Source organism: Falco punctatus (genome assembly GCF_963210335.1).
Source record: "Falco punctatus genome assembly, chromosome: 6".
Classification (NCBI taxonomy): Eukaryota; Metazoa; Chordata; class Aves; order Falconiformes; family Falconidae; genus Falco; species Falco punctatus.
The window spans coordinates 21,072,375-21,087,923 of NC_137585.1; the positions used below are offsets into that span (position 1 = coordinate 21,072,375).

The window sequence follows — 15,549 nt, forward strand, 5'->3', positions numbered from 1 at the left end:
GTCCTATAGTATGGAATATCCCTTTGGCTAGTTTGGATCAGCTGATGTGGCTGTCCCCCCTCCCAATTCCTTGTGCCACTCCAGCCTTCTTGCTAGCAAGGCCGGAGGAACTGAAAAGTCTCACATCAAAGCCAAAACACAGCACTGTTCTAGCTCCTGAGAATTAACTCCATCGCACCTGAAACCAGGACAACCACCCTTCCCAAACTTGAACGCTAATTGTGTATTTCTCATTTCTGGAGCACCCAAACTGAAATCATGGAGTTTAATCTGATGGTTGGGCTTGGGTGAAGAATTGAGTCTTGCTAGTTATTCTGAAAACTTTAGATTCTGAATATTGTACATGGAACAGGCAAATCTATTGGATACTTTTAAAATTTTATTTCCATTTTCTTTCTAATACAGATAAAATAAAATGTCTTTTCACAGGGATGTTATGAAGACAGTTTCTTTAATATTTTTTAACATCTGACTTCATGATGACAGGGCTAGAGAAAATTAATGTTGCCTTTATTACATATTTTTATATTAAATATAAATATATATATTTATATTTCCTTTATTACATATGGAAATATTTTGATTAGCACACATTCAATAAAGCCAAGGGCCATACAACTGCATCCAAGAGCTAAGGATCAGAATGACAATATGATTTCAGCAATGTGAATATTTCACCTTGCATACCTATGACCTATCTCAATGCTCATCTCCACGTTTCAGCATCCTTTCCATTTTGCTCTGTCTGCAGTCTTGGTTCTTATCTCCTATTAGTCAGATGTATCATTTACTCAACTCATGCTGGCTCTCACCAATCCAGTATGGGCTTCTTCTCTTTCTTTTACTGTCGTGTTCCACTTTTCTGACCACTCTGACAGTCTTACTTGACATCAGCCCTGTCACCCCACAGTCCTCCTTATCTTTTCCACTCTCAATCCAGTAGCAATGAGTTACTTTTACACAGGTGGTTTTTTTACCCTTCTCTCTCTCAACTTTTATTCTCCCTTTCTTACCATCTCAAGGTTCAGTTACCAGTCCCTTGCCTTGGCTCTCTTTCTATCCTGACATGGCTGTTTTTCCCTGAAGGAATTCCTGTGACCACACTGATTTTTCTGCTACAAATCAATTCTCTCCTCTCTCCCATTTCTTCCCCTTCTAGCTAAACAGCTCAAATACTTCCCTGACTTAATCAAATCCTCCCACACATTCGATTGTAGCCGCCCTTGACTCACTCATCTCTTCTCTTCCCTCCCCTATAATTCTCTCTTCCTCTGTCACAGAAGTGTTTGTGCCGGTTCTTATAAGACTGCTTTCTCTAGCACCTCTTATTCCCATACCACAATTTAATCTACTCATGCTCATTTGTATCTCACTATTTTCTACTTTTCTCATGAGAAGGCTTGTTCTTTTCATCATGATGTCAGCATGCTTTAGTTTTCCTATCAGAAGTAAAAAGCAACAACAGCCTTTTGTCTCTCCACCTATTCATCCCCTCCACTTTTGTATTCATCACTGAACTTCCAAAATGTGGTGCTCAGGATTAGTTTTAAGAGTTCTTGCCCTCAGATATATTCCCCGCTCCCCCCCCCCACCCCCATCTGTCTGGGTCTGTGTATGTTTACTTCTATAGTTCCCCCTATTCACAGACATAGAAACAAGTCAATCAAGTGTCTCTTCCCCTTTGTTTTATGATGCTGTGATCACCGAGAGTTAAAAGCAGATGGTGAACCTAAATCGTCTTTTAATATTCATGGTGCAGAGGTATCCTGTAGGCTATTTCAGGATTCCTATAATGATTCAGAATGCTAACAAGGACTAGAGAAAAGGCAGGATTTATCATTTTCTTTTTGCTTCTCTATGTCAGGATTTTGAAAGAAAGAAAATGAGAAGAGATATAACATCAGAGAAAGTCATGGGAGTCCCATAAGACATCATTATTAAAAACAGCAAAACCACGAATGGAGCTATGAACACCCGATGGAAGGAGGAAAAAAAAGAAGTATTTGCTTCAAAAGGACAGCTAAAGACAGAGCATGTGTTATAGGACCTGGCTTCCGCAGTTATAGTAGATACGTCTGGTTTTAGAAGATAGTTATGTATGCACACGTAAGTGCATGCAGAACATGGTGAAGGCAGGACTTAATATGTTTCATCTGTCGGGATCGGGATACGTCTGCCAAACTAGACAGAGAGACAATAATCTGGCTCAACAGAAAAACAGATTCAGCATAATGTATTCTTATTTTGAGTCTCAGGATTCATATCAGACCACAAAGATTTGTTATCTCTCTCAGACACATCTTACTCTATATTTCTGTATTTCTCCCTCTGTGGTAGTTTTATGGTTCAATGAGCCATAAAATGAGCCTACTGGAGCATTCCAGACCATAATCTAGATTCTCTTCTGGTGTAAAATGGCAGGTTTCCATTAGAGGCAACGGAGATACTTCATTTTATACTAGGTGAGGAACATAGTATACTTTTAAATGAAGTCTTTTTTACTAGGTAGGTTGGAGAAATACATTGACATTTTAAGTACAAGTTGGTTAAAACATGAAACAGCTAGGACACAGATTCTGCCCATATAAAATCCTCATTAGCTAGCCAGACTAGCCACCTCCCCTTCAAAAGTAATTTTTTATGGTCTGCTGGGTTCTCTTCTGATATTAGAATCAAAGAAAAAACATGCTTGGAGGTTTTCATTCTATATAAAAATTTCCTAACTAATCATGTACTGTTTGTTTAAGAGCATTCTCCTCGTAAAGATAAAAAATTAGGTTGGAAATTATGACTACCATGAAATCAAGTTGCACAATTATTGGAAAATACACCTGACACTTCCCTGCATCTCTGTCTTCGGAAGCAGTAAAAACCAAATAAGAAGTGAATAAGAAGTCTCACAGTTGCTTTTGGCCAGCTGAATTGCAAGACACATGACAGAAACTCACTGCAAGAACAAAAGCTTTTGCTTCCCCCAAGGTATAAATGTTTCATTTTGTATAAAGTCTTTAAATCAAGTGCTTCTAATCCATGTTGCATCAGTGTAAGTGAATACACAAAGTGCAAAGACACAAGTAAAATTTGAGAACCTTAAGCACTATTAATGTAAGAAAATTGAAATACCCCTCTGTCACGTCCACAGCTGCTGGGCCAGGTAGGTCTTATGTCACATCTTGAAGTTTCAGTTAAGCAAGCTTCCCAAGTTCCACTTTCATCTCCCACTTCTTGTCCAAACCGACAGTTGTCTAAGAAAACAGGACACTGAGCATCCACATTGTCAAAGCCTGTCTGCAAACTCAGACTTGTGTTGCCTCTTTCCACATTTGAATCAAACACATTTGCGGCTATACTTGGACTATTCCCTCCATAGGCTTCTCTATTTTGACTGTAGGGGTAGGGATCCACCAGTGAGGGGTTTATGCAATCAGGGAGTAAAGAAGATCTGAAGCCAACCACTGGTGACACTGCGCCTTGTTGCCAGTGTGAGAGAGGGTTTCCAGGGTAAAGATCACCATGAGCAACTACAGGCTGTTCACAATACTGCTTGTCAAGCACGTTCAGACCACAGATGTCTGAAGGGAAAAGAATTTCTCCATGATTATGTGAATGTGATGAACCATAAAAAAAAAATTCATTGCTGACTTCATCAACTATTCGATCAAATCCTAGGTGGATCTCTCCAGCAGAACCAGAATGGTACATTGGGTAAGATGCTTGGTGCCCAGCGTGTCCTTCAAAAAATTCCTTGTGTGAGAAAGGCACCCTCCCAAAGTACGCCATCATTGATTCTTCTCTTTGGTCTTATTAATTCTCAGGGAAATCTTACAACAGTTCCAAGGTCAAGAGAGTAATGTTCAGAACTGGAGCTACGCACACACTGAAATGAAGCACATAACAAAAGTTAACCACCTAAATATCTATTATAATGAAAGCAGTACACTTCTTCAGTCTTTTTTGGCTTTAGAGCTTTCTACACAAGCTGGAAATATTTTCTTAATCAGAAGGTTTAATATTCTGTTGCCTGATCCTCATTTCCAGACTTTAAAAATAATAATAATAACAATAATAATAATAGTTATTGTAGTTATCCTGGACTCCTAAATAGCTGCAACAGGATTCCTGAAACAATTGATCTAAATGCTAAGATACTAATTCTGACAAACATTAAAGAAAATCTCCATATTATTTCCATTACTTGACACTTGTATAGCACACAATGCAGGAATCTAAAACAAGCAGGTAGGAAAGCTTTGTAATGATGGTTTCTTTAATGGCAGTTTCATTCACATCTTTCTCTTTTTTGCACTGCAAATTTCTTCATATTCTACTACTTTTTATCCTACTGCAATCAGGCAAAGAAAGTTAAGTCAAAAAACATAGAAGACACAGATCTCCAATTAACATTCAAAACACTACAACCCAAAAGCTTGGATATGGCATATATAAAGGAAAACAAATATAAATAAATAAATTTCAGACTTTTTTGTTTCTTTGTTTTTCAAAACAGATGTATCTTCAAAGCCTGAGGTTGTATCTTTTTTAGTAAATTAACAGGTGAGGGCATGAGCTTCTGCAGAAGCTCAGCATCATTCACGCTGTTGCTCACAAACTTCCTGATATGACTTTGGCATGTGCCAAGCAGTAGTTCTATGGTTCAGATGGGCAGCATGTACTGGAGACTGCTGTCAGCAGGCATAAGGATATCTTATTAAGGAAGAGAGTTTAGCTCTAAAACTAAAATTTATTCTGGGCCACTTGCCCTCAAGGCCTTGGCCTGTTTAATTTACTGATACAGATGTAGCCTAAAAATACAAATTACACAGAATAGCAATACTACATGAGGTACACAGTTCTGCTGGATACTTATCACCTAAAAGAAACATCTGATTTAATAATTCAATTAAAAATATATACTCCCTGGGGGAGCGGGGGGAGCCATCGAGATAAAAAATGTGCTCAGAAATTGCTAAGGCTTAGCTCCACAAATAGCTTTTCCAATATGTCCCCAAAATCTATACTGTATTACTTTAGATAATACTGCCTTGCAATGAAAATCTATATTGCAACAGAAGGTATTCATCACAACTTTATTTATTGTTGTTTCATTTGAAGTCAAACTCTAGGTGACATAGACTACTGTCACCCACTGTGAGGAATGAGAAAAGAAACAAAAAATTAAATAGGTTGAAATGAAATCTCCAAGTTAGAGGCTGAACTATTCTTTCAAGCAGTCAACTTAGTGATTCCGTGTGTTGTATGCTTTGGTTTGCTTTAACTGTGTTGAGTAACAAAAACATTTATAAAGTCACACTAAGCCAGATAACGAAAACGTTGCATGCCAATTTGAATGGTGATCTAAGCATGAACTTCAATTACAGTCTCTGCACCTTTCTCTAAGAGTGAATCCTGAGGTTCACTATGTTTTTAGATTAAGACAACACCCTTGTTTTTTTCCAGAAAAAAATAATAAGCTTAATAAGAAGATTTTTTTAAATGAAATTTTCAACATTTACATCTTCCTCTTTTTCTCATTACTACAGCAGGTAAGTAAACGAAAACAAGAAAGAAAATTATATATTCATTAAATCAAGAAAGAGAACGTATTTTATTCTTTATTTTTTTATCTTGAAAATTGGAATATTTCAGGAAAAATAAAAAATAAAAGACTGCTATCTCCCTCCAGCTTCATTTTCCTTAATAAAGTTTGGCTGCCTGGAAGACAATAATTGAGGTACAGAAAACAAACCAAAAAAAAAAAAAAAAAAAAAAACAACAAAAAAACCCAAAAACAAAATAAAGAAAAAAACCAACAACCTTTTATGACCTTTCAGCAGTTTTGAAATTTTTTTCTTTATATTTCAGACAAATTCAGTTTATAATGACACATAAATGTCTAACAGCTCATTCACCCCTAAGGCTTTCATGTACAGCATCCCGTATTTCTCCAACAGACAAATATTCACGCACACACCCCACCTCCATCTATCTGTACATGAATGCTTATCTCCTGCACGCTCCATACTGTTCAGCAGAAGTATTGCCTTCCTAGTCATCTTCAAAAGTATACAATCTATCTATAGTGCCAAAGGCTGGTCTGTGCATTCTGCTTCCCTGTTCTCCTCAGGGGGCTGGGGAGGCCACGTAAGGAACCAGAAGTCTGCACAGTGCAGTGGGATCCCTCTCCCAGCCCGGATCACAGCAGAGGGAGGGCCTGGCAGGGAGCAGGAGCTTGTACAGCACCGTTTGTAGCACTGCATCTCTCTTACATAAGCTTGCATTTAAAAGGAACCATTAAAACTGGAAAATAAGCATGCCATGTCGTAAATCTAGGTGGTTTAAGTCTTACCTGCTGGTTTGGTTTGTAAGATTCGGCTCCATATTTGGGCCAAATCCTGTTCCTTTTCAAAACAGCGTATGAACTTCAGGAAATTATTTGGTTTTTTGCCAGCAACTGTTACTCCATTTGAATCACGCAAAGTACATTGATAACACTGAATTTTCAAAAATCACTTAGAAGGCAAAATTTATAATGCATTAAAAAAAGTAAAATTAAGTTTTAAGATTAATTTTCTCTGCCTTGCATGCAGTTTCTGAATTCACATTTTAGAGGGTTTGGCATTTTTCCCCCATGGCTATGAATCCTTCCTTTTCCTTTTAAATGACAGCTGTGTTTTCACATAATCCTATGGTTCTGGGACTGGGGGTTTTAAGGGAGAATCCCAATAAATACTGTAAAGCATTCACTACAAAACCAAGAGATTTAACAGCATCATGCAATGCTCACAATGATGTAGTTGCCATCCAAGCACACAAAAATACCTTCCCTACTTCAGCATGCACATGTGTTCTAGTACAAAAGCTTCGTGCACTGTGGGCTCCATTTTCCCTTTTTGCCAGAACCCAGGAGGAGATAACTGGACCACTTGCTAAGCCATAAGAATATTTCTTGCAACTTCTTACCTGAAATACATAATTTGTTAGAAGAATATACAGTCTCCTATGTCTTCCTGTTCACAGACACATTTAGATGACCTATGTACTTTCAGTATGGAGGGGGTGTAACTTTCCATCAGAAGCATTCCTTCCTGTTTAACCGGTTTACTGTGGTAATGATTCTTTCCCCTGTCTTCCTTCAGGGAAATTTCAAACTGCAGTAACAATTAAAAGGTAACACCTTATCTGTCCTCTCTCTCAGTTTGGGAAATCAACCTTTTTTTTTTTTCTTTTTTTTTTTTTTTTTTTTTTTTTTTGTCTTCTTTTTTTTTTATGAGCAGGGTAGCAGATGATCTCATACTCTCAGTACAAGTACCAAACATGTTTAAAATAACAAAAGAACTTCTCTAACATAAAGACTTGCCTTTTAGAAAGGCTTCTGTACAAGAACAGGATTCAGATGTTTTACTGTAGACCACCTTCATGCAGCTTCCATCTTATCTGCACTAGTGGTGTGTGCTCCAAAAGGAGTGCCTCGCTCTGCTCACAGGAGAAGGGGATGGTACAAATCGTGCATGGCAGTGAGGTCCTCTGGCTTTGGATCCTCAGTATGCAGAGCTGTGAGTGTAATGGGGGAAGAACCTCCCTCATGCTGGGATATTTCCCAAAAACCGATGAAGCCTTGACCCTCTGAAAAGGACCTGCTGAAGAGCTGGAGTAAATACAGCACCGGTCACAAACATCTTCCCATACCTCAGGGGCCCCAGGACCCTTCATAAAAGGGAGCAGTAGAGGCTGCTCCAGGCACAACACAGAAGAAGTTCCCTCAGGGACCATCTGCCTTCACGCTTCATACCATTCCTTAAAAAGGTATAAATTGCCTGGCTGAAGTGCCATTCAGGATTCACATAGAATCCCAAACCTAGTCTACTCTGAGGCTGTTACAGGCAGGAAATCATCCTCAAAAATAGCGAGGGAGTCAGTACCAATGAAACAATATTTCAGTTATAAAAAGCCATGCAGTAAGACTGAACAGATTAGGATAAAGCATTTAAAGTTAATAACTAATCTCAGATATTTTACATCTGATAAAGTGAATGAAGTAATAATTTGATAAAGCATTACAGGCAAACCTCTGCCCTTCAAAGTATAGCAAAAACCTGTCAATGCTGTCATTGTGATTTCAGAGTTAGCCAAGGTCAAAACTTTTTTCAGCTGGTGAAGGGAGATACATGTTTTCTCGTATATTCTCCAACCCTTAAAATGTCAGCTTGCTCTACAAACTATTTGGTGGCATTTGTACCGTACTGTAGTCATTGCCAGTGATTACTGTGAAGCGATCCTGAGAGAGAGGAACACAGCAATTTTAGGAGCTGCCGTTTCAGAGTTTATGGCAGTGTGATGTTGCTTCATCCCGCAGCGATTGGACATGGTAGAAGGAGGAGGACCGAGAAAACAGAGGAAATGCACATGGGAAGAGCTTGTATTCCCAAACACAGAAGGCTATATGCGTCATATGGACTGAGCTGGGATACGTCCCCCTCTCTCCCCACAATGATTTCCAGGACAAGGTTGTGAAGGTTTTACTTGGGAAACTGAACATTTTCGGGATTTTATTAAGCTTTTAAGGTGGCATTTTTTTTTTTTTTTTCTGTTTTCTCTTTCCCATCGATGTAGTAGGCAGGGAACTGCTGAATCACTTTCTACACTAATTCCTCCTGGAACGCCCAAGCATTGCCTCCTCCTTTTTTGCTGGCATGTGGGACAAAATCTCTAGAGACAAAGAAAACTGGATACTCCCTGGGATGCCTCCTCTCTTTCTGTTAGATACTCTCGCTGCTCCACCACCCGGCAGGAGCCTACATCTCACCCAGACGAAAGGAGAATCATGCATTTGGTTTAGCCACGTGTGAGCATGCTCGCACCAGCCAGGTCTGATAAAAAAGCTGCGGGTAAAGAGCTGGCAAAATAGTCGCTCGAACACACCCCGAGATGAAATACAGCATCTTCAGCAGGCTTTTGCTCTCAGCGTTGCTCCACACACAGTTTGGAGCTTTCCCAAATCACACCCTTGCATCTGAAGCCTTGAGGCTTTGAGCAATAACAGGCTTGCAAAGGGAATGCAGCGAAGTGTTTCAGCAATCCAGGGAGCCAGAAAACGGGCTAAACAGAAAGCCAGTGGGGACAGTGCTCATTTCATAACAGAACCAAGCATCTGTGTTCCTATTCTCCAGTGCCACCTACTGTCATTTCCCCAAAACTCTGACACAAGGAGCAGAGATCACTGTGTCAAGCACAGTGGCAACTCAGTTTTAGGTCTGGCTGCAGGGAGTGTCATCATATCTATCATCACCACTGAAAAATCTGGCCCCTGTCAGAAGGTTGCTCTTTACAGGAAAGATTCATGATTGCTGACACCCTGCTTGAAGGTGGTGTGATACTACTTCTCTTAGATCATTGCTCCTAAGTACTGCTGCACCAAGGCAATGACAAGGTGTTAGCAAAACTACATAGGTACAACAGGGTTTTCCCACATGCTGGTGGAAACACATGTCAAGATTTTATTATGTTTAAGCAGCAGACAAACAAGAATTCTGGGTAAAAAAACCAAAACAAAACAGAAAAAAAAAAAACAAAAAAAAAAGTTAAGATCTGCTTTTTTGTATGAAGGCCCTTCTTTATTTCTCACTTTACAAGCTTCATCAAACAGGGATTGTGCCTTCTTACCTGTTTAGTAAAACCCAGCAGAGTAGATGCTGCTGGACAAAGAAAATTAAAGTTGCAACAAATACAATACCGTGGTTGCATCATTTTCAAATGATTCATCAGTAAAGCAGACATTTTCCATAAAGGGCAAGAAGGACTACTCTGTTCTGAGAACACTCCTCACCCTCTATTTACTCACAGAACAAGTCAGGGAAAGGACAGAGAGGGAAGAGGGATAAGGAAGTAAACTTTTACTTTTCCAAGAAAAATGTATAGAAAACATTTTGTTTCACACAGAAAACATTTTCAGGGGCTCTACTGACACTTGCATATATTAGACAAAGTTACTAAGTTCCCAACACCCTCCTGGGGTTTAAAATATGTTATGAAAGATCAGCATTCACAGACTGCAAAGCTAGCCATGACTAAATGTAGACCGCGGGTTTTAATCTCTCCTTTTATTTGAACATCTTTTGTACTTTGATCCTCTGAAAGGAACGGCACACTTTAGCGGAGTTGTTTCAGTCAGAAACAATTACTTCAGCTTTAAAAAATCAAATTGCTGAGAAAATTAAGTGCTGAAATGGAGAACAGTCTTATTACAACCACCTTATAACACAGAGTTAAAATAAAACAGAGGCAGATTTTTATGTGTATATATACATTTAAAGACACTCTCATATATATATGTTTATATATAAATTACATAAACATACATGTATATACATACATATACAAACATATGTATTATGTGTATATTTATATGTACATACAGAATTCTTTATAAAAGCCTAATATATGTGTATACATACATATAAATGCCTAACAGACACTAAATGACCCAAGGAAAGAGCCTAAATGCTTCGGAAAAGAAATCAAGCTGCAAGTTTAAGCTAAGAGAGTCAAACATCCCAAAGCTGAGCAGTACTTAAAGCCAAAGCACTTGTTCATAAGGCTTTGAAATAAATTTCACTTTGTGCTGTTTTCTTCCGTTTCTCTTACCTTCTGTGATTTTTTCCATTGTTTTCTTATGCTATTCTTTTCATTTCCCCAGTCCAGTGTGCCTGCTCAATGGCTTTCTGTGAAATTCAGCTTTGTCATTCCAGTGTATTCAATAGGGTTTGTTTACCTTCCAGAAATCGTTCATACCATAGACTGTACAAATATAAAAACACAGTCTTGTGATACCAGCACATTGTTAAGACAAGCTCCCTAGCAACTACAGCAGGCTTTTTCCTTTGGAAAACTTAGTGATCTGGCTCATCATCATTCCTAAGACCCCCTCCAGTTGCAGCTCATGGTGCATGGGGTCTCCAATGTTGCTAGACCAGGGAGGACCTAAAGCACAGAGCTTGACCACTCTGGCAGACCTGAGCCAAGGTGCCAGAGCCAAGGTGACTTTGTTGTATTAGCTTGGCCACGTTGCCTCAGAGAGCTGTTAATATTATGATTACCTTGAAAAGGATCTGACTTCAGTATGGTTTTAAATTCAGCTCCTAAGCGACCCGCATAAGAGGGAAAGGGAAATGGTAATAAAGACCCACTTGCACTCATTGCTGGGTTTTGCTGTGAGTGAATCTTTGGTTCACATGACATGTCAGGCTTGTTCAGTATTCAGATGAACTAGTAGGATTGAGTCCTTTTCTCTTATTGATGCCACAGGTACCTTCATTGAGATCAGTGAATTTATAAAACCTTACACTATATTTATACTATAAACCAGTACATATGACATTATAAGCTAGTATATACTGTAAACATAGTATAACATCTGAATCAGCTCTACTGTCTTTATCAAAGAAAATAAATTAACAATTCTTTAAGCATAAATATACAGGTATCTAAAACCAAAATAATAGCTTACTTACACAGTATCAAGCTTGTCTCAATTTGCCTTTCCACAAGGATGCTTTGCTTACATTTGCAGTAGTGCACCTATTGCAGCAGTACAACATCTTAAATAATATAATTTTTCTGAATTTTCCCTGAAATTCTTGCACATGGGTAGCTTCTTATATCTTTCTTCCAACTTTAATTTTACTGTCATAATTGCTCACAGTATGACTGAAACACTTGCTTAAAAAAACCCAAAACAACAAACAAACAAAAAACCAAAACCCGTCACCATATGGCTTTTACAAAAAAAAAAAATAGTTTGTGGGTGTATATATAATTTTTAAACCGACTGAACAGCATTCCTTATATGCAATACAGGATATAAAGCATCTGTTTAGATAGCTAATTTGCCTGCATACTTAGGTTGCCTGTGCATGCCAGCAAAGCATTCATTACTGTTTTCATTAAAACTTTACCTGCAGCATGAAAGTGAACAATAATTTGCTTGAGTTTTCACATAAATAATACAAAGGTACTGCTTACCTCCAATAAAACTTATTTCTGCAAACTGCTATGTGGAAATTAAGCTCACAGCAGCCCTCCACCACAATTGAACTGGCCCATGAATGGGATACTTGCAGCACTGAGAATCCAGCTCCATCTATCACCCTGAAGTGCCTTCCCCATCAATGGTATCTGCACAGATTATTCTCACAATAGCAACTGCTCTCTGTTGTATCAGGTCCTGCGCTACCCTGCTCATGGTTTTGCTAATGATGTTTTTGTATTTATGGACCAAGAGAGCAACAGGGAAGACTGTTCACTGGACTTGTAGAATTAAACAGGTGAGGTGCATCCACTGAGGCTGAGCAAGATGCTCACACTGCAGCATTTCTGTAGTTATAAATGTACAACCTACTCAATGATTCCAAAGGTACTCATTCCATTGCAGCAGACATGACCTAGATTTGTGTTCTGCCTTTTGGGCAGCTGAGCCAACCCTTACTGCTTTGACAACCCTCTGACCTTCCTACCTTGCTCTGTCTTCCTTTCAAGTGCAGAAATAAATAGATGCCAAGAAAAGAGTTAGCAGCACAGTGCTTCACGTCGGAGGGGAGCTGCTACACACATACAACTTGGTGTGGAGTGGGGGCAGGTGGGAGGCTGGGGAGAAGACTGCAATGCACCAGGCAGGGAGGGCAAAAGAAAATTGTTCTGAAGCAGGTATACCTCAGGGGAAGATGAAGAAGGGGTTAGTATCCATGCACAACGGTCTCTGCAGGTGCCTGGTATCTTCCAGGGACAGATTCCCAGCTCACAATGAGATCAGATCATCTGGCAAGCACTGGGTTAGGAAAGAAAGAGAGAAAAGCAAGAGAGCGCTCTACTTATCCTCCCCCCCACCCCCACCCCCATTCAACAGCCCATGAAAAACCCTCATTCAAAAAGTTCACTAGTCTCTACATAGACAGTAATTTCCTGGTACTTTAGGGTGGGGGTTGGGGGAGTTAACTACCATAGGAGAAACAAATAATAGCATCCATCACCATGGCCTACAAGATGGCCAAACCCACCATGCACTGATGACATGAATGCAGATAGGGAAAGTCACGTTTTTCACCACAGTTGCTGGGGGAAGTGACAACCAAGAAGCTCTGGAGTCAGGTACATTCCTTACTTTCCGCTGTGATGTCTTGTCACCCTTGTCTCACCAACCTATGGCTAGCTCACTTCACTCCCCTTTGAGGTTCATGCAAAATAAGAAATCTCAGTTCAGAAGAAGTTTTAGACTGAGGGTGGCAACCCTGTTACAAAGAGTTACATCACAAGCAGCACAACCATCTTCCTTCTCCCCCAAGGAAGGGCTGAACTTGACAGACCCATCTGATCCCAAGCATGGGAACACCAGACTGCTCCTTCCAGTTCGGGCAGTGCCAGTGTGGGCGCTGTCCTGATGCAAAGCTCTGAGCCTGGACACCTGACAGCAAACCTGCGGCATTCAGGTCAAACCTGAGCCTGGGGTATGCCTAAAAGCAAAGAAATACAGAACTCACTGTCATTTAGGTTTTCATTAAGGGTTGGTTGTTTTTTGGAGGAGGAGGGGACAGGAGTTTCAGCATGTAAATCAGTGCAATTTAACCCCATAGGGTGAGAGAAAAAAAAAAAAAAGAAAAAGAAAAAAGAAAGAAAAAAGGAAAACCAAAGAAATCTAAAAACACCTGATGTTCAGGTGCTGAGGCGTCATCTGCTCAGAAGCCTGTACTGCAGGCCTCCAGGACAGGGTCTAAAATAAGACATCATGTTGCACCACAGTACCATGCTCTTCCTTTGAGGCTTAGTGTCAGAGCAGGTTACAATTGATGGCTACATAAAAAGCTCTGTTCTGGAATTTGAAAATATAATCATGTTTTATCTTGCTTTTGAAATAAACCTTATTCAAAGAAGTCCTTGAACATCTGCACTTACTTCTGGCTGCCTCAGTTAACTGTGTCGTGCCTACATTACAGCAGCAAGTCCAGAAAATATCCAGACATTCTAGACTGAGGCTGGAGCCTACTCATAATACATTGTTCAGGTCTGCTGCAGACTAGGAATAGCTATCTCATTCTTTGCTTGGTTGATCTAATTTTATATCCTTGATTCAAATGGAGTCGTGCAAACCTCATGTTTGCTATCAGGCTATGAAGAAGCCTATTGTAGCTAGGATATGGTTTTCTTAGATGTAAATGCACATGCAAAATAGAAAGAGCTTTGATATTGAGATTTTTTTCCCCTGAGGTTCAAGTATTTCATCATTTTAATAATATTCCGTTTTCCTCTTGCACTCATTTTTTAAACATCTTTTGTATTAGTTCCGAGTATTATAATTCCTTCAAAATTCCTCTGGAGGGCACTATTACCATAACTATACAATTAACCACAGATGGATGTAATAGAGATAAACACTAACCAGCCTTGTTGGCAGGAGGCAGTGTCTTTTAACCAAGACGGGTTCTTTACTGCTGCCTGGGCTTTTACTCTGCATTAGAGAATACGGGAAATCTTAGCTACAAAGAGAAAAGAAAATTTAGAAATCATTATTGTAGACATTTGTCCTGCAAAAAGGTGGTGTGTGTGGTGGGTTTTTTTTTCCCTGGTCAATATCTTTGGTAGCAAGTACTAGACTTTGGTATATCCTTCAAAGGCTTTGCAAAAGTGAGATTCCCAAGGCACAGCACGATTTGTGACAGTTTGGGTTGGGAAGGGATGGAGGAACTGATTATCTTGCAGACTCTTCCTGTCCTCATACCAGAGCTTCTTAGTAGCTGCGTTGTTTTTTAGAACTGAGAAGAAAATCAGAAGTGAGCCTTACAGTTCATAGGAAAACTTTTCTGAAAACAGGATAAACTCTTGGAAGCTTGGAAAGGTCAGCTTTAAAGTAAATGTGTATGCCTAACCCCGTCGCCCTCTTGTGATCATACAGTGTATTGCAAGATCATTTTATTTGAGTGCTCTGAAATTTTTTAGGGTAAACCAGTGGTGAACAGCAATTCACAGGGTTTAGGGTTTGAGTTGATTTTTTTGGTTTTCTTCTCCCTGCATCTTCTGAAAAACATCATAATTATGTACGAAAATTATTTTCTTTACTTTGATTTTACTACTTCCTCTTGGGTTGGTTTTTTTTTTCCTTTTATGACTTGCATATGTAGTTTTTTCATCTCTTTTTCAATTAGACAAGAAATTACTTGAGTAGGTGCAATACTTGTGTGGGTTTTTTTTATAGAAATGTTATAATAGTGATGAGGGTCTTGGGATACCATATCGTATAGAAGAAAATTATATTAATATAATGTGGTTTTAATTAGACCATCAAGCAAGGAAAATAAGAGGGAAGGATATATTTCAATTCCCGAGAAAGAATCAGCACATACAACTAGAATAAAAACTTGCAGAGTAAAAATAAATCAAGGTTTTGAATTAACTTCTTGTGAACCTGTTTGGATCTGCATTGATATATTCATTAGTAAAAATTATTCTTGCTCTTTTTCATTAATCCCTTACCCATTTCAACCTGAATTCTTTGTTACTAATTAT

General features: G+C 39.1%; 1 protein-coding gene across 1 annotated transcript in view; it reads right to left on the minus strand.

The window, feature by feature from the left end:
* The window catches only part of PIK3C2G (phosphatidylinositol-4-phosphate 3-kinase catalytic subunit type 2 gamma), a 288,176-nt gene that overhangs the window by 201,958 nt on the left and 70,669 nt on the right, over window positions 1–15,549 (minus strand). The window contains exon 3 of the mRNA XM_080391788.1: window positions 3,124–10,794. Within this exon, the coding sequence (XP_080247914.1) occupies window positions 3,124–3,783 (660 nt within the window). The 5' untranslated portion in view covers window positions 3,784–10,794. The remainder of the gene's footprint in view (window positions 1–3,123; window positions 10,795–15,549) is intronic.